The sequence below is a fragment of the Rousettus aegyptiacus genome, unplaced genomic scaffold (genome assembly GCF_014176215.1).
Source record: "Rousettus aegyptiacus isolate mRouAeg1 unplaced genomic scaffold, mRouAeg1.p scaffold_m13_p_11, whole genome shotgun sequence".
NCBI classification, from domain to species: Eukaryota; Metazoa; Chordata; class Mammalia; order Chiroptera; family Pteropodidae; genus Rousettus; species Rousettus aegyptiacus.
This window is the reverse complement of record NW_023416286.1, coordinates 95,619,949-95,639,762: the sequence shown is the minus strand read 5'-3', so window position 1 is coordinate 95,639,762 and position 19,814 is coordinate 95,619,949. Positions and strand designations below refer to the sequence as shown.

The 19,814-nt window shown below is 52.0% G+C and overlaps 1 protein-coding gene across 13 annotated transcripts in view; it reads right to left on the bottom strand.

The window, feature by feature from the left end:
- The window catches only part of MCPH1 (microcephalin 1), a 156,862-nt gene that overhangs the window by 128,930 nt on the left and 8,118 nt on the right, over positions 1-19,814 (bottom strand). For 8 of the 13 annotated variants that reach the window (XM_036228987.1, XM_036228985.1, XM_036228994.1 and 5 more), the window contains exons 4-8: positions 9,826-9,913; positions 7,609-7,723; positions 6,987-7,130; positions 3,741-3,830; positions 2,146-3,198 (exon numbers count right to left, since the gene is read on the bottom strand). In XM_036228987.1, the coding sequence (XP_036084880.1) occupies positions 2,146-3,198; positions 3,741-3,830; positions 6,987-7,130; positions 7,609-7,723; positions 9,826-9,913 (1,490 nt within the window). Of the gene's footprint in view, positions 1-2,145; positions 3,199-3,740; positions 3,831-6,986; positions 7,131-7,608; positions 7,724-8,405; positions 9,788-9,825; positions 9,914-19,814 lie in introns of those variants that run through there. The other 5 variants (XM_036228990.1, XM_036228997.1, XM_036228986.1 and 2 more) reach the window with 4 other exon arrangements.

Genomic DNA, 19,814 nt, shown 5'->3' with positions numbered 1-19,814 from the left:
GGCGCGCACGCTGCTCCCCGCCTGCCGTCGCGCTGACGGTCCTCCACTGTCTTCCCCGCTCGGACACACTCGGCGGCAGGCTGGGGCGGGGGCACGCTGCCCCCTCTGCCCTCTCCCTGGAAACCAGCAGAGCGCCCGGGCACTACAGGTGCTTGTGAATGAACTAACAAGATAGGGGAAGGAGGTAAGTGAGCAGAGCGGGACGGTAAAGTTTTGCTTTCTAGCAGTTCTCGTTACATAAACACGTGTTTGCGTATTCTTCACAGAGAATAAAAGTTTAACGAGAAAGCATTACCGGTCACTGTGATCTCGAAATCACTCTAACGGCGCAGCCCCCGTGCGCCTGCCCTGCTGGCGCCTGCCACTGGGCCTCGCTGCGCCCTGTTCGCGCGGGCTTCCTGCACCTCACTGTCCCACACACCGACCGGCAACGCGGAAAAGCGGCTGGAAACAGACGTCGAGGAGAAGACTTTTATTCCGACATAAAAGGTCTGGGGAGGTACAGCCCGACGCCCGGTTGTCACTGCCCCGCATCTCGGCACTTACAGACCTTCTCCCCTCACAGCGGGCCGCGTGCCTCGGCGCGGGGACCCCCAGGGAGAGGTGGGCTGACGACAGACCGGGAAAGCAGCAGGGGGCTTCAGTTCATCATCACAAAACAAAGGGGACAAAGGGGCTCGACAAAGACTAGACGATGCACGTCTCTTCTGCCCTAAAATGCAATGCTGTTCTGTCTGAGTCCAATGGTTACACCAGGGCCCGGCCACCCCAAAGCTCCCGGAAGGCGCGGGCCCCTCCCCGTCAGGGGACGTGGGCGCTGGAGAGTCCTGGCCGGCCACGCGCCTGCCCCGAGGACGATCGCACGCCTTCCTGACACCACTGGTTCTCAGCGTGCGGCGCACGGTCTGAAACCGGCGTCTTTCAACATACGTCGTGTGTGCACGTGATTAAATGTTAGAAGCACACAAGATAAAAATGGAGAATGTAAGCTTTGAGAACAGGAAACTCTTAACTACCAAAAACGTCTACACGTCCACTGTTTTAAATTAACTTTAAGGTTAATGTTTTAAAATATTTTGAAAACACAAACTAAGCAGAAGAGAATATAAAATGAAGTTTCTTCTCAAACTATGTATTTTCAGAAAGCTAAGATACAAAAAATAGGTTAAAACATACAAAATTAATTCTTTTTGTTAAATGGTTTGGGGGCGTTTATATCTAAGGAAAAGATAGGTAATACATCTATGATTATTTTTAACTCCCATAACTTTTCTTCTGGAAAAGGGCAGTTAAAACCACTCAAAGAGTAGAGAAATAATGAAGAATAAACTTGATCTTATTGAAAAGTTGGCCCAATCTTTACCCATTTAGGTAAAGATGATCAAAGTTCAAGATTTCTGCACCTTGATCGCTGAAACCTATTTGTGCTTAAAATCAGAAAGTGCAAAATATTTTCTATTTTTGCTTCTTTTACAATTAAATAGTTCATCAATAATGACTACGATTTACAGATTAGAAAAAATTTATTTAAACGATATACTCAAAGCAAAATAAATAAATCGAAAAAGGCCAGGTATGAGCTACTTACCTAAGGAAAAATGTTAACTATTTTTTGAAAGCTAACACTACCCAAAGGTTCTCCAAAAGAAATATTGATAACGTATTTCCACATTTACTCTTTCACACCTTCTCTTTTCTTTAAAAAATCAAGGGCTGACATCACGTTGATCTCCCTTGTGAAACCCACAGCTGTCACGAACCGCGATTTTCAGAAACGCTCCGGGCGCGGCGGCCACCCCAGAGGCCGCACTGACGCGGGGAGCGTCCGGCCAGCCGACCGCGCACACTGCCCGCCACGCTTCCCTGTCACCTAGAGGAGGCACGGAAACTCTCCTGGAGAAACGCGGATCTGACCAACGAGGCTATAAGTTCCACAGCGTGGGGAGCCAGGTGGCCCTAAAGAATTTATCACCGAGTCTCAGGCACGCGATCTTTACAGTTTTAAAACGGGAACAAAGCGTTTTAATTACGGAGACGCGGCAAACGGTGACGCCCGCGCTAGTGCGCCGCTGCCCAGACCCCCGCGGGCGCCCCCTGGGGAGGGCGGCACCGGGCAGCCGCCTGCGCCACTGCGCTCACGCTCACCGCGAGGTTCACCTGCGGGCGGGCGCGGCACGCCCCCAGCGGCATCCTCCCTCCGCATGGCCTCCGGGCCGACCGGCTCCTCCGTGTGTTCGCGGCTCCCTCCCGCGGGCGGCTCGTCAGCCCGGGCCCCTGGGGCTCCGTGGGCGCTCCGTGCCGGCTCGGTGGCCCCAGGAGGGCAGCTGCTCCCGGCAGGGCCCACACCGCCTCCGTCCTGACACGCGGGGGCCTCCGCGGGCGCCGTGTCCCCTCCCCGTCTCTGAAGAGCAGAGCTGGCCTTCGTGGTCCAATCGGTCACGTCCCCCGCCCTGGGGTCTCCGCCAATGCAGGACAGGTTGGACATCGCCAAGACGCCTGCTCGCCCTCTCTTAGAGAGACTGGCTCTGCGGCCGGGCAGAGCGGGGCCTGGGGACAGCAGGTGCCCCACACGGGCCTCTGCGCCCCTCTCCTCCAGGTTGTCGGGTGAAAAATAGTCATCGTAGGAGGACTGGCAAGACGCCCCGCCGCCCGGCGTCTGCATGGCGGGTGCGGGCGCGCAGCCCCCCAACTCACGCAGCCGCGGCTCCGACTCAGGGGGCTCCCCGCGCCTCCTCTTGCCCGGCCTCTCCTGCCCAGGCAGGTTGACGAGCTCTGGCGCTCTCTTCCTCTTCGCCGAGGAGCTCCTGGGCTGTGACTGTCCCGCACGGTGGCTCTTGGCTGCAGGGAACACAGGACACGAGCTTTCCTTCCCCTTCTCACCCGACGTCTCCTCAGACACTCCCCCGGACGGCTTCTGGCTGGAAGGGACAGCGGCGGTGGCGCCACCCGCAGGACCTCGTTGCCCTTGTACCTCTCCCTTCGAAGGGTCACTCAGAGACTCCGGCGTGGTCAGGGGGCGGAGGCGCCCGGGAGAGGGCCACGGGCGGGCGCCGCTGGCCCTGGGCACAGGCCAGGAACCATGCGCATCGCTTGTGGCTGCAGCAGCGAATCCTCCCAGGCCCCTCTCCTGACTCCCACACGTCGAGTTCCCACAAAGGTCGTCAAAAGATAAATGCCGGCCGCCAGCAAAAGACTCATCTGGAAAATATTAATGAAGAATGAATTTTTAAACACGGTTTCAATTTTAAAAGTAGTTTTCAGCTGACTACTGAGTGAAGTGATGCCTTTTAAGCACTGTCATTAGCAAAGAAGAGCTACTCCGGGTGTTTCTGATGACATCCAAGCATGTCACTGATGCCATTCGATCACGTCCAGATAGTCATTACACATGCCGTGAAACAATTTTTCCTGAGCTCTCCTACTCTTCTCTGTCCTGCAGTTTAAACTGTGCAGGTTAGTTCACCTAAGATCACAAGAATTAAAAAAAAATAATGAACAACTGATTCTGTGCCAAGAAAGCAAATGCCTCGGAGAAAAATCACAGGAACCAAAAAGGAGTTTAACTTGTATAATTTCTCATGTCATAATTTTATTATAATACCTTTTTTTAAATTCAATACTGAATTTCAGTGTGAAATCATTAATTCTAGTTTTTAACTAACTGGTCTTCTTATCAAAATTCCATAAGAAGAAATCATAATATTCTCAACACTTAAATATAACACAAAAAATAATTTTACCTGAACATAAAATATCATGTGAAATGTTCAAAGACGCTTCGCAGGAAAAGTTAACCGGGTCATCGTGAGATTTTTCAATCATTTGGGAAGCTGAAAACAATCGAAACATTTCTTCAGATACTACACTGATGTTTTAGATTACGCCAATAGAAAGCCCACTCCCTTTACCCTCATATACGATAAACGTGTACGCTCGCGCCTTGTACTTCAAACAGTAAGCACGAAAGCTCTTACGGAACGGAAACCTACTACAAATAATGAGAATTGCGAAAAATCACCTATATAAATCAGAGTACGAAAAAGGAGCAGAACACAGGACAGTTAAAGTTAGAAAGGATAGTGAAGAGCCATCTTGCACGGAACCAGCAGAAGCTCAACGAAGAAGCACACACGCTGTGAGCTAGTCGGCAGTCGAGGCCTTCTCCCCAGACGCTGCCAGCAGAGTCGCTCCGTAAGCAGAGCCGTGGTCCTCAACCGGGGCACTCTGGGCTCCCAGCAGACACCCGGGGACGTCTGCAGACACTGCCCAGCGTCACGTGTCGGGACTGCAGTGGGGACGTGAGCTATGCTGCTGGCTGGCACCCAGTGGGCAGAGGCCACAGGTGCTGCAGACATGTGCCAGGCACAGGACGGCATGCCGACAAGGAACTTCTCAGCGCGAAGCGTCAACAGCGTCGCCGCCGAGAAGCCCAGGTTTCTCAGGGGATCAGAGGTTTAAAAAAATATGTCCTAAGCGTCATCTTCAAAGGCTCTGCCTACAACGGACCAGTAACAAGAACTGTTTTGGTCTCGTATCCAAAGATGTTTTTCAAAGAGAATCAAAAAGATGTTTTCCTGAGAAAACTTAACAATTAGAAAATGAGAATAAACCAAAATGAGGAAGGCAAGACAATATAAAATTTTCTGCTGTTGAATTTTAAACTGTGCTGGATGCAGCTAAGCGACAGAGCTGCAGTGTGGGAACGGCACTGCCCCGGAGCTCCGCTCGGGGGCGCCTCCCACCGGAACCCTCGCGGTACCAGGGCCACGCGCCCCGAGGAGGGCTGGCGGGTCTCGCCAGCGGCCTCCTGCAGCCGCCTGTACTCTGCTCCCTTCTTCCTAGGCTGGCGCGACTGCAGTGCCCCTCGGCCACTTGTTGTGGACGCCAGCGCTCGTCACACGAACCGAATGAGCGGGACGAGCGCAAACACGGCCGGAAACGACGCTTCCCGGCTTGCCAGCGTTGTTCCCCTCTTCGAGCTCTGCGGCCATGAGCTCTGAGCTCATGCTGCATCCAGCTCAAGACCAGGATCAGCCAGGGGCCTGAGCCCTGACCGGTGGCCCTCGGCAGCGCCCTGGACGGACTCCGAGCCGGGCTGCTCCCAGGCAGCCGGCTCATTTCCACGCTGAGGCCAAGCACCAAGGAGGACAGAGCAGAGAGGCGGGGCCGAGAGTGGGGACGACGCCGTGGGCCGGCCGTCCCGCTGTCCGCCCCCGCCCCCCCTCCTGACGGAGCAAGGCGCCGTGTCTGCTTTAAGCCGCTGGTTCTGCTTATGTCCCACACAGCCAAACTCACCTTAGCTGATAAGAGATGCCACGGCGTATCACACACAAACATGAATTCAGGACAGATGACACCTAACCTTAAAGACATAGACTGTGAAAGTGCTAGATGAGAACGCGGAACAGTTCTGAACCCTGTGGCGGAGGAGTTCTGAGCATCGCAGGAATTCCGCGTGCCAGGGGAAAGATGAGCAGATCTGTCTACACTAAGTGCAACGCTTCTGTTCGCAGAAGGCGCTGCACGTTAAGTGCCCAACAGCAGATTGTGTGTACTATACTCAACGGCATGCTCACTGAGCGCCTACCACATAGGCGCCCTGGGCTGCATGCTGGAGAGCCAGGGGAAAACGTTTGCAACGTACGAGTGACCGGTGTGACAAATGCACCAAAAGCTCTTATAAATCTCAAAAGCAAACATGTTGGATGGATTTGGACACAGACCTGGAACAGGCAGAGATAACACATGAAGCCCAGGGCCGAACACCACGGCCAGGGCCAGCCCTGGTCAAGAACGCGGGAAGGTGCTCAAGCTCACGGGCAAACTCGCCAGCGACCTCAGAAGCAAACGACACAAAGGAATGCTGTCTTTTATCCCAGACCAAAAAGACGTCGAGACTAACGCAGTCAGGTTTTCCAGGCGGGAGAAACTAGCACTTTCATAAACGACCAGCAAAGGGTAAAACAGAGCAATCGCTTTTCGAAGGACGATCTGCCAGTAACTATCAAAAATTAAAAATTCTGCCTTACGAATTAATGTTATTGAAATACATGAAATACACAAGAACATAAAGATTTATGTAGGAGCACGTCCACTAGTGCATTACAGCAAAAAGTGGCGGGAAGCCTAAGTCCACAGATAGAACACTGTTAAATAAAAAAGAAAAGAAAAGAAAAAAACACACCATGTACTTCAAAAAGTGAAAACTGCAGCATTATTTCTAATAAAAGAAAATTAGAAAAATATGCACTAACAGATGAATTTCATATCAGAACTACAGACTACTTTGCAGCATCTTTAAAAAAAAGGAAAAGTAAAAAAAAAAGGCTTATGTCCACATCTACTGACCTGAAAAAAAACCTCCAAGACACTTTAAAGAAAAATATTTGAATAGGTATGCCATGATCCACTTTAGGTAATAAAAAATTACACCTCTACACAGAAAGACAGAGATGCCTGTATCTTTTTCATGTATGCATAGGTATTTGATGCACTGGAAACATCTGGAAAAACACACTAACTTAAAATGTGGATCACCTAGGGGCAGAGAAACCAAGATGGACTGTCACCATGAACCATCACTAGGTAGATAATTCATGGAAATGTATTTATGTAAATTAAAAATTTAAAAAATAGAAGAACTGATACGTTAGGTACTTAATCTAAAGCAAATTCTTTCAAAAGAGGGGGCCTGATCAATTTCATTTTTTTTTTTTTAATTTAAAAATCCCAAAGGCATTAAAAATTACAAAGTAACTACAGCGAGTGGTCTTAGCTCAACCTGGGAAACACTATGCAGCCAGTAAGTGTTTAAAGATACTAATGCAGCAGAAGTTTCTGAAAGAAAATAGCAGCGAAGTCTACTCTGAAACAGGTTAAAAACTGTTAGAATCAGGACAGATAGACTGAAACATCTAGGTAAAAGAAGAGAAAGCTCCCCACAGGCCACCTGCAGAACGCTCCTCTCATAAAGCGTGCGCGCTTACAGGTAGGGGAGAGGTTCTCCCTCTTCTCCTTCATCTCCTGCAACCTCTTTTCCATTGCGCTGTGATGGCCGCTGTGCATTTTAATCGTGGGACTGTACATCAGTGAACCGTTGGAATCAAATAAGAGAGCAGGTCTGTCATCATCTGAAAATAAACAAAAATCCGATTTTAAGCTCGAAAAACGCCTTCCTACTTCAACGATGTGATTCCTCTTAAGGACTGCACTGCCCCCTCCCCGCCCCCAGCATCACCACCTGCTCCCGGCGACGCCGCATCGGCACCAGCGCCACCTCCACCACCACCACCGGCCACCACGGCTGCTGGCCAGCACTGGCCAAGCGGTGGCCCCGTGCCAGGCCCGTGCTAAGCACGGCACGTGCATTACCCACTCGACCTGTCCCAGACCCCACGCAGCAGGCGTCCGCGCCCCATTTAAAGACGAGGAAGCAGATGCAGAAGTGCCGTGCTCGCCGAGGACCATGCGACCAGTGGGAAGGCAACGTCCTAGGCCAGAACCCCTGCGGCCGCTCCACTATGTCGCCCTGGACGCCACTGGTCGTCAGGGAAACCAAACTGGATGCGTGAACACTGCGAAGGATCGCGCGATGACCTCGTGGCTCACCGAGAGTTGTTTTCTGCCGTTGCAGCTCGTTAGCCATTTTCTCAAATTTCTTTTGAAGTCTCTTGTCATTTTCTGGTGTTTTAGGAATAAAATCTTTGGGCTGCATACACTTATGCTGTGCAAAAACAGAACATAAAAATTAATAATGCGGTATTGCAAATGTGCAAGACAGGGTACTAACCCTCTGTGTACATTTCAGCTATCTTTTGTAACATTAACAATAAACCTCCCTAAAAAAGGTATTTTTTGCACTATGTGAATTGGTAATATTTACTTCTTGTTACGTAGCTATAAAAAATACAGACAGAATTTTCAGACTGAATAAAGGGTCGATGGTACAAGTAGCTGTTTTCTGGGTATTTTCTGTATCCCAGCATTCTTAATTTCCATGGAAGTTCTTAAATAAAATTAGTCTCTCTTTCCTTATTTTTACTACTCTCACATTATTTTCCCACCCTACAAAAATCATGACATGGTAATAAAACACAAAAGCAATTACTTTAGAACTACCAAAGAAAAAGAAACACATGTTGTTTAATCTTGCCTTACTGTCTTTAAGTCACAGTAACTGCATTCAGCCAGTAAAAACCAAAAACTAACTATACACACAAAATGAAGAAACTTCAAACACGAAGCCCCAGGCTAATGCCCTCAAGAAAGCGTCGGGTGAACTTCCTCGTCTGACCATCAGAGGAAGGCGGCTTCCGCCCACAGCGTCCCCGCTCTCTCCTGAGGCAGCGCCGCTTGGCGCCGCCACCCCCACAAACACAGCGGAGTGTCACACCGCCTTCACCCACCTGGCGCACCTGAGCGCACCCCCAGAGCCCAGAGGGATGTCTGCGTCCAGGCCTCTCTCGGGACTCAGGCTGACGCTGCCAGCCCACATGTGTCGACCTGGGCCGCGGCCCAACCATCTCTGTCCCCACCTTAAGGGAACCAGTGCTTATGGCCAGGTAGCTCTCGGTTTAGTGTGTGGCTCTTTCAGTGAGCTGCTCATCCCATGAGCGAATAAAACCTTGCGTGTCAGGCGCTGGTCTCAAAACAAAGATCCTAGCAATCAGAGCTCAGACTGTTAGGGGACGACAGAAACAGACATGACGGAGAGTGAGCTGCGCCGCACGACGGGAGGGTCCATGCCGGCAGACGGAACCGCCCACGCGCCCGCACTGCACGCCGTGTGCTGAGCGGACCAGCAGGGCTGCTCTGCAGCCGCAGGCCCGCAGAGCTGGGGACTGAGCATGCCCAGAGCATGACACACACGCACTGACCATCCGATCCGCAAGCACCACGTTAAATCGAAAACTGCTTACTCTGTGAAAAAGGAAATCAAGACATGTTTGCTTCATGTTTTACAATGTGTTTGCTAAATGTCTTACGGTGGAAATATATATGCTTGTATTTCTGATGTGTTTAAAAGAAACACTTTATTCTTAAAATGACGGCTGCTGCTTAGCATGTCAGAGGGGAATAAACAGACTGCTGAGCGCTCGACGTCACCCAGAACCGGAGGAGACCATGGACGGGGGCTTGGCCACCACAGCAGGGCTTATCTGAGACCACAGGTCGTCAGGTATCTGATTTCCGGTGGCAGAAAACCTGGCGATGCCCACAGGGAGCGTACAGTTCCTGCGTCTAATGGCCCTGGAGAGTCTCTGAGTCTTCTCTCTAACAGGGATTCTCATGTGGAAGTGTGACTTGGACGTTTCACAGTAAACTACTTTACTCTCCAATAATGAAACCACAATTAAGTCTCTGAACAAAAATCTAAAACGCTATAGCCCAAATGTGAACTAGACTCCTCGAATGGAAGCAGCGCCCTTTTATGTACTGCAGATTTTTGGAAATAAGTGACTTTCCACACTTGGATGTCTGTGCTGCAGATTTCCAGATTTCACAGCTGAAGAGAACACGGGCACTGCCCGCGGCCCGACACAGTGCGTCCGGCAGCAACCGCAGTGCACCTGAACGTCTGCTCGTCTCGGCGCCTTTCCGTTGTCTCTTGGCCAATTACAGCCTCTCCCACGTCTTGTAAACTACACTGAAGCATTCGAAGGGTTAAAATAATCTCTAAGTAAAAAATGCTGTGTGAAAAGAACAATACCATCAAGAGGAATACTTAAGACAACGGTTAACTATGTTCCTAAGTTCTATTTCCTAGGAATGAAAAAAAAAAAACGAATGACTCCACATGAATGTGAAAAAGAACGAATGACTTGCCTTTTTCTTGCTCAGGTATGGCAAGCGTGCAGGGGCGTTGGCTGCAGGAAACAGGGCCTCGTCGACGTGCACCCCAGCCGTCCTGCACCTGCATGAGAGGAGTGACGTCACCCAATGAGCGTTTGTTTGTCACATTCACAAAGCATTAAATCTGCCCGTTTGTCCATCAGCAATTTAAGAAACCCACGCACTGGCCATTTTAACATACGTGTCTTTCAAAATAAGTACGCACATTACCAAATACAGAAGTCGCCATAAATTCAACGTCCCAAAATCTTGTCTATGTGGTGTTTTTTTAAGAGTAGAAGTGAGAGGCAGGCAAAGGAAGTACACTTTTTTGCAACGATTTTAGATTTGTAGCACACTTCAGAATGGCACTCGTAATGGTATACGCACACACGCCATAAACGCATAGCTTAAGGGTAAACGGGCTATAAAATGAGTAATTCACAGCTAGAAGGGTCCTAACGAAATTGAGGGCAGAAAGCTTAGCGTTCCTCCAAAATGAGGTTCTCCTTTTTGTGTGTTTCTACCAAGACGCCAGCATCGCCCCAGAGAGCCAGGTCCGCGCCCCAGGTGTCCCCCGCGGCGCCTCCTCCCTCTGTGACCAGCCTGTCACCACTCCCGTCACCCCCCGCCCCGTCTTGGAAACCCCCGGACCAGCTTTCTGCCCCATTCGCGCACTGCTGTGACTTCGGGGCTGACGGGGAACGCGGCAGCGCATCGCCCTTCGTCCGGGAGCCCTGCCGGGGACCCCTCCGCTGACGCACTCTAGAGAGGAAGGAACACCGCCTGCCACCACAAGCCCTCAGGAGGGGCCCTCGACTGCGCCGGCACCGAGGCCACCGCCTCTCAGCAGCAGCCACGTGCCCGCCCCACCCCGCGCCCCGGCCGGCAAGCTGATCCCGCAAGAGCGCCTCGCTCCAGGTAAGGCGCCGAGGGGAGACGAGAAGCGGGCGACAGCTCCGTGAAGGCTGAGGGCAGGGCCCGAGTCACGTGCCTCCCCGCGGCACAGCGAGAACCCAAGGGGACCGCAGAGCTCGGCGGGAGGCGCTCCTGGAGCGGGCGGAGACAGCGAGGGCGCCCAGGTGGGCTGCGGCAGTGAGCACCTGCGGCGCCTGCAGTCCAGGGGACGGTCACAGGCTGGGCAGCTCGTCCAGGGCTGGGGCCAGAGAGCGGCACCCTGCAGTGGGCGCCCCACCGCCCGCCACTGCCTCGAGAGCGCTCAGGGAGGGGGCGGCGCGGGACTGAGGCCTAGCAAAGCGAAGAGGCTCTAACTGCGGGGAGGAGAGAACGGCGTTTGAGGGCCTACACCCCCGGTGACACGGGCACAGGCCCCGCGAGGGTCTGGTCGGCGGCTGCTAAACACCTCTGCAGCCCCACCCATTCCTCACTCCCTAAAGCCTCGGGCACAAAGGCCCGGCCCACCTGGCCAGTCCCGTCCTTCTCAGAAACCTGAGCGGTGACCCTCGGACTAGAGGCCGTGTGCCAGGCGACATGAAAACCCCCCACCGGGAACCAGACAGGAAGTTCGAAGGCATCACACTTCCTGATCGCAACCTTCCACTGGCTGTTCCCTTGGAAAACTGACCCAAGGCCATGTGGACCCCGGGGGACCCCACCAGAAGCCTCTGGCCACTCCAGGGCCTCTGGACGTGCCCTTAAGAGCTGACCAGCCCCATCCTGAACTGAATTAGCGCACGTGCCTGGGGTGTAAAAACCTTGGGTGCAATAAAGAGGCAATTTATGCTGCCTGTGAGCCTCGGCACTGTGCCCGTCCTAATACACTGGCTTTGCTCCTGCATAGCTGTTCCCGTCCAAAGCGAAACGAGGCTGTCACCCCGAGTGCTGTGGCCGGTGCTGACGCTGGGGTACTGCAGAGTGCGGCGGGGGTGGCCCCCTCTCCCGCCTCCCAGCGGCTGGGAATGCCGCTCGGCCTCGAGGGGGCCAGCACAGTGCTTCCCCACGTTCCAGACACGGCGAGACCCGCACGACGGGGCGGCAGTGAAGGCACCTCTGAAAAGGGCTCTTCGGGTCTCGGCCGTTCCGTGACGCCAGGCCCATTCTGTGTCTTACCTAAGACGCCCTCCTTGACCTTTGTCACCTTCACCCATGGCCTCTTTAAAGCTAGCACAGAGGGGTGACCCTCTGAAGGGGGAGGCCTTTCAGCGAAGACACAGAACGAGACATCGTAGAGGACCTCCCTGGGGGACAAGAATGTCTGCGCTGACTCACCTGGCACGGCGAGGCCCCCAGAACGAGGCCATGGTCAGGGTCACCACGGGCACAGAGCGACCGTGGGGCAGGGGCCTCACTGTCTGGACTCAAACCCCTTTGCTCTTAAAAACATTCTGGGGATCTCACAAAGCTGTTTTGTTGTAACCGTGACTATTAAAATAGAAATTAAACTGAACGGTTTTTAAAATGCATGCCTGTTCATTTATTTAACCCTTCTTTTAGAAAAAGGTACAGCTCACTGCCAGCATTAACTTAAATCACGTGTAGGAATGCTAAGTTACCTAGGATTTGACATTTTCGGCAATTGAGAATTATACTTTGTAAATGGAAAATCACTACTGAAATCGGAATGCTATAAATAGAATGATGTCATTTGTTTCCAAAGACTATCGCTATGCTAGAGCGATCCGAAAATAATAATAAAAGTGAGATATTTGGTGGCAAATGTTGGGGGTGAGGTTAGGACTGAAATCCGCGAGTTATATCGGGGTCAACGCTGCAGCCGCCACTGTCCCAAGTATTCTCAAGGCAAACAGGAAATGGGTTAAAAGTGACGATAATAAACTCTATACATGTTAACAAAATTAACAGCTTTTATGGAAAATAACCATATCTTCTGAGGCAGGTAGGGGCGCTTATGCGCCAGCGGGCTTCCCAGAGCCCCAGGGGGCGTCCGCAGGGGGTGCGGGTGCGCCCAGGCAGGGAGGGGGCGGGGCCAGCGCCCTGTGACGCCGTGGAGAGGAGGCCCTGTGCGGAGGGGTCTGTGCGGGGCAGGGCACGGCTGTGGGGACGTCACCTACCTACCTGAGTAGCCACCCGGTAACACACCTGAGGTGCGGGTCGCAAACACGGAGGGGGCGAGGGCCAGGATGAGCCCCCTGGGTTTGGGCGGGAACAGCAGGTATGGGGGGGGGGTGTCTCTGGGATGGTCACTGAAGTAAACGGAGCTACACGCACGTCACTAACTGTCCACAAGAGGGCGACGAGCAGGCCTAGCACCGGATTTCAGGTTCAAAACGCCGTTTTCCACGAAAAGGAGCCAGAGCTCCATGGAGCTGGCTGAACCCAGGACTGGGAAGGGGGCACAGGCGAGCCTGCGTGGCACGGCTGTGCCCCAGAGAGATGTGCTCAGAGGCCGGGCGCGTGGAGCCACCACAGAAGCCACCAGGGCCGGGGCGCGTGAAGAGGCACAGCAGCAGGAACGGGCTGCAAGCGAGGGACAAAGGCGGGAGCCGCGCACACACGCGACAAGGGGCAGCTGTCTACGTGGCCCGAAGGTGCGTGCCCTCGAGCTACAGTACCTGGGCTGGGGGCGTTCGCTTTCCAGCGGGGAGCCCTGGTGCCCGCAGCCCCGTGGCCAGGGGAGCACCGTCACACAGAGGGGCCACGAAGAGCCTAGCAGCACTTACAGGACGTCCCTGTGAAGGCGCGGATCTCAGAAAACCCACGAGGCGACAGGCGACCACCCCAAGCTGAGGGACGGCACGCATCCCTGTCTGCTCCCCCGCGGGAGCCAGGGCGCGAAGGCCACACGCGGACGGAGGGCGGCCGCGGAGGGAGGAGGACCGGGACACGTCTCCACGGAGCGGGCCGTCTGCTACGGGGCGGCCCGCGGGCTGCTGCGGGGTGGCTGCGGGGCTTGCGGGAGGCAGGCCAGCTCGCGGGAAGCCCCGGCGGCGACGCGCTCCCACGGGCGAACACGGGGACCTGCGACCTGTGCTTTATCTGTCCGTTTACGGTCGTCTAAAAAATGTGCCCTTACGACCACGACAGACTCACGGGTGACAGTCAAGCCGACCTTTGCTCCCTTCACCTTTACTTCTTCCTCCTGCAGAATAAAAATGTCCAGCGTCCAAAGGAAAAGGCAGTTGCTGTTACACAGTTGTCTGCTCTTTAAAAACTGAAGTAACCCAACGAAATGGTATTCTAGTGACACCTAGTGACCTTTCGTATGTACTGTTCGTCTTCAGCGGAAAATCTAAGCAATGGCCTGGATGGGCAGTTAACAAAGGAACAGGAACACATCACACAAAATAAAGATCAGTTTGGCTGTTACCTCTAAGTTCTGTTTAAGAAAGTTCAAGCCCACTAAAAATCAAGGAAACGAAATCAACTTTTTTTTACCTACAAAGTAGAAAAGGTAAAAAGACTGGTAATTCACGGTACGACGCAGGACTAGGGGGAACCGGTGTTCTTTACACCGCCGCGGGAGAATAAAATCAGCATGCTCCTCCCAGATCATCTGAGGGCATCTACCGTACACTGGAACACGCAAGCCCTCCGAGCACCGAGGTCTACCCCTGGAATTTAACCCGACACAAAGCCTTACATATGCAAGGAAATAATGTACACGAAGGCTCGATCTCGATCTCGGACTACATCTCATGAGAAAAAAAAGAAAAAGAAAAATGCCGCGCTCATTAGGTCAGTTACACAAATTATAGGTTATCTATTACTAAAGGTCACTTATATGCTTAAAACAATGAGATCTATGTCTATGTGCAAACATGGAAGATGTTTTCCAATAGTCTGTTGACTAAAAAAATAGTACACATTCAATAAAAAACAAAACCTATTTATATTGGTATATGTATAAATGTGAATGCATATGTATACACTTCTTGTATGTTTAGAGAAAGCATCCGATTCTCCATGGCACACTTCCCCCAGCTGAGGGAAGGGAAAACAAGGTAGATTAGGAGGATTTTTTCAGTTAACAAATAGAAACATGTTTAAGTACAAATCTATTTACTTCAAAAGAAAGTGTATGTTTTCAAGATAGCAAAGAAAATCTAAAACTCAGTAATTGCTATAATTAAAATCTGACTGCATTACAACAAACACTAATAAAAAAAGCATTTGTATTAAACATGCAATTAAGTTCACTTTAAAGGGACCTTACGAAATTGCCTTTGGGTAAATTTACACATATTTTGGAGTTTCCACGAGCCCCGTAGAAAGAAGGGCTAACTGGGGGCGGAAAGGGGACAGGGAGGAACGGGAACGAGGGGGCCGGGCTCGGCAGGGTGAGCGACCGGCCCCGCCGGGTACGGGAGCACCCGCCACCTCGTGCTTCTGTCCGAGCGGCTCCGCTAACGTCAAGCTTCCAGCAGAAGGTAGTTGTTCTGTGCCCTTCCCCCGCCACGGCCTGCGCAGCCTTTTCCACGTAGGTCGAGTCACTTCCTCCGAGAGATCTGGTGTCTCTAAGCCAACGCTCAGTACAGCCTCCTCTGCACATCCGTAGCCAGCATGGCCATTTACCGAGCACCGACTACGATCCAGGAACGTGTTCAGATACTGAGTGGAAACACAACCATAAAACAGGACGAACACGGTGGCCGCACTTAGAGTTCACCCAGTCACGGAGAGACCAGAACCCATGGTTCCGCAGACAGGCAGGCAGATTGGGCGAAGAAACTAAGTTTTCACAGCACGAAAAGGAAACAAGGAGCTGAGACAGTAACAAAGCGGCTCCTCTCCGGATCGGGGCCAGGGAAGGGGACCCACGTGAGGGAGCCAGGTGTGTGAAACGGGAAGGCCCGGGAGGCGCTGGGCGGCGCACGCAGGGAAACAGCCGGGCCGAGGCCGTGCAGAGGCCATGACCCCGGGGCGGCACAGGCGGGGACACGGGCGGGAGCCATGCAGCCGAGGCGAGGATGCGGCAGGGGAATCAGGCAGCTCTGAGCCGGGGCAGCTACGCGTCCTGCCACCGGCCGGAGGGTGAGCTCTCCGTCTGCGGGACACGTGGTCGGTCCTATTACTCACTTCTGCAGCTGCAGCGCACAAGCAGTGACAACGCACACTCGAAGTGCGCGGCTGTCCCAGTGAAGCTACTTATGGACATGGAGATCTGGATTCACATCACCTCCGTGCAGCGTGAAATACTCTTCTGATTTCTTCCCAGCCTTTTAACCACTGTAAAAACCACTGTCAGCTCATGGGCCACGAAAAAAACCACGGGGGGACGAGTCGGATTCGGTCTGCGGGCCGCAGCTCGCCGCTCCCGGCTCGAGACCACTGAGCGGTGAACCACCTTCTCCCTGTAGGACGACGAACCTGACTAAGCGACGCGCCGGCTGACAGTGGAGAAACGGAGCAGAGGGCGGACAGCGGCGGCTACTGGGGGGACGCGGGAAGCCGGCAGCTGTCTGCACCGAGCAGGGACGGGGCGGCGAAGCCCCAGGGCGGATCCAGCCGCGGTGGCACCACGGCCGCCTTCAGGGACTGCACGGGAGAGGAGGGAGAGGGAAGGAGCGTGGCTGCGTGCCTCTGATCTCTGATCTTCCCTCACTCGCTCTTGGGAAGAGGAAACCCCTTGAGGGCATACATGGCCTCCGCTTCGCCAATCGCAGACACACACCGGCACCAACCTCAGACGGCCTCGAGGGAGAACAATCCAGATCCCAACACGGCTGCGAGTCCGCGCAGGCAGAAAGCGGGAAAAGAAGCCATAGACTCCACAGAGAGTGGGGGACACGGTCGGAGGGCTCGGATGAAGGTGAGCCAACTCTCAAAGAGGAAGTCCAGCGCTGGAGGCCAAAAGGCAGGTGTGGTTCACAGCACTGGCTCTGAGGAAGGGGCGGGAGTGTGCGCAGGCCCGGAAGTGGTGGGCTCCGAAAAGCACCGATTCTGAAGGGGGGTCAAGCAGAACGGAGAGCGGCAACCCCAGAACAAACGGCCGTGCCGGAAAAGAAGGAGCTAAGAGGAAGCCCCTCAAGGAGCCTACAGAAACAAAGGCCGACACCGCCCCACCCCGCCCGCCCCTGGCAAGGTCACCACACGAGGACTATGCAGGGGAGAGAAACTGACCGCAGGGGATGCCCTGCAACCAGGACCCCTCCCTAGACACTGAGTGGGACCAGAACAAAGCAGAATATGTCCAGAAAAACTATCTAGAATGAAGACAATGACCTCAAACCATTTCAGCTGAGGAACACCCCCTCTTCCCACCAAAAAAAAAAAAACAAAAACAGGCACAAAGCTGAAGACGAATGCAACACAACCCTCACACCTGAAGCGAACACCATCTAAGAAACCTCTGGGAAACATCGTGGCCCACCCCTGGATCCATCCATTCCCTTGGGCTGTGAGCTGCCCATCCCGCTCCTCCCAGGGAGATGTCACTGGTTTGCCTCGGGGTGCTGACCCAGGAAATAGGGAAAGCCCCAGGTATCCATCCATCTGGGTGAGGCACTTTTGAACCATAAACATAAAAACATAAGAAGCACAACAACAAAAAACAGGAAGACTCGAAAACAAAAGCTGATTGACTCGGGAAAGACAAAATCATGTCAGAGATCAAGGCTACGTTATAACATGTCAAAGGATGCAGATTCGAATGAAAATTTAGTAAAGAATACCGAAGAAAAATGGGGAAAAAACAAAAATAAGATGAAGATGTCAAAAGGGTTAGTCAAAACTGCCGAAAGGAAAGCCAAGCAGAAGCGCCCCACACACGTATGACTAGTCACCAAAATGAACAGACTAACGTTTAAACTAAAATCCAAGAAAATTTTACAGAAGTATAGACCTGAATCTCTTAAAAGGCCAAGCTAGAACTGAAATGACCAACTGAATTTGAGACATTAAAATAAAGCTATTAGACTTTTAAATGGAAAAAAAATATTTGTGTCCATGAGCAGAAAAACCAAATAATTTACAAGGGGAAAAAGCATCAGGCCGGCACCAGATGCTTCAAGACACACTAGGTTCCAGCTGTGGTCAGTCCTAACCAGACCTCCACCAGAAAAGTACACTGTAAAGCTGTAAGCCAAAAGCTCCGATAATCGGAAAAACAAACAAAAACCCCCACTACCTTTGGAAGATAGAAAATGAAAAGGCGAATTTTAAAAGTAAACAAAATACCTGGGGCTTTCCCTCATTTCCTGCGTCTGCACTCTGAGGCAAACCAGTGACATCTCCCTGGGAGGAGCTGGACGGGCAGCTCAAGGGAAGAAAGGCCAAGGAGACTAAGGGGAGCGGCCCAGGCCCCCAGGGCCCCAGAGAACAAGGCGAAGATGCCAGAGAGAAAAAGGACCGGGAGGAGCCGCCTCAGGTTTAGTGCAGAAGCCTCAGTCCCTATGGCCAGCGGACTCAGCGCAGGGTCACGTGACACAGCATCTCAAAGCTAACCTGGCTCACCGCCTGTTGACACAAACCATCAATAATCTGTAGGGCAATATAAAAAAAATCCAGTCTATATAAACATTTACGATGTCCGAAATCGAGCCCTAAGTTATTTGTCATGTGAAGAGCCAGAAAAACGGGACACAGTCTCAAGAAAAAAACAACCAACAGATGCCAGCCCTAATCTGCTGAAATTATCAGACACGGTGATTAAAGGAACTACTGTAACTATACTGCACGAGGAAATGGAAAATACACTTGTAAATAAAGATACCAAAGCAAAGACAGGAAATTTCAGCTGAAAAACAATACACACATGCATACAGTTGGACATGTTATAAATGAAAACTGCCTAAATGAACTTAATGACAGAACAGAGTTGGAGTCAATGAACTTGAAAAGACCAATGTGATGAGGAAAAAAGAGAGACTGGAAAATAATAAAAACCAGAAACAAGTGGGAAAATTTCAAAAGCTGTATCACACAGGAGGGACTGGCCCGCGACCAGATTTTGTAATAAAGTTTTACTGCAACAGAGCCGCACCCATGCATTTGCTTATTCTCTAGGGCTCCCTGCACACAAGAGTTTAGTTAAATAAAGAAAGGCTATATGGCCCACAAAGCCTAAAATAGTCACTATGTGTCCCTTTGCAGAAAAACTCTGCCAATTCCTGTTATGCAGCTAATTAGAGCATGAGAGAGACTGAGGACATGGGCAGGAAAAACAATTTAAAGAAATAATGGCCAATAACTAATAGTTTATACATTCGAAAAGCTCGGTGAAGTCCGCACAGAATAAATGCAATAGCACTTACACTTCTGAAAATCAGAAATAAGGAGAAAAACTTGAAAGAAGCCAGAGACAGAGGACACTGACAATGGAGAAATGACCTGAATGGTGACGGCTTCTCGTGAGACCAGGGGACAGGAGACTGAGAAGACGGCCAGCCTGGAGCTGCACAGCCACTGAAAATATTACTCACAAATGATGATGAAATGAGAGTATTTTCAGACAGAGAAACACTAAGGAAATTTGTCGTCGTCTGATTAAACAGCTCGACAGTAACGTATGGGAATTTGGATGCCCCACCTGATGATGGACGTAACAACTAAACAGACCAAGTGAAGACAGTGTAAGCCGAATGCTGCAGGGCTGACGGGGCGCGTGTGCAGGACGCCCCCCCTCCCGCCGTCCGCCACAGAACAGGCTCCTCGAGAGCGCACGCCACGTTCTCCTGGGCAGACCCGACGTCAGGGCATGAAACGAGCCTCGATCACTTTAAAAGGACTGAAGTAATAATAAAAAAGTTTTCTGACCACAACAGAATAAAATCAGATATCAAAAATGGAATGAAGTTTGGAAAACTCACAACACGGAAGAATTAAACAAAAACTTCCTAAATAACCAATGAGTCAAAGAAAATGAAAAGAAACTAGAAAATCTTTTGAAATAAATGAAAACAAAACACAACAGCAAATCTTACGAGATGCGCAGAGCAGTGCCGAGAAGGAAGTCAGTCTCCGGGGAGCCGTGTCGCGGTCCCTCCAGGTTTGCAGACTCCCAGCGTGCACTGCGGTTCGGTACTGCTGAACTGGGAACTACTTCAAGGCCAGCCCGCCCGGCA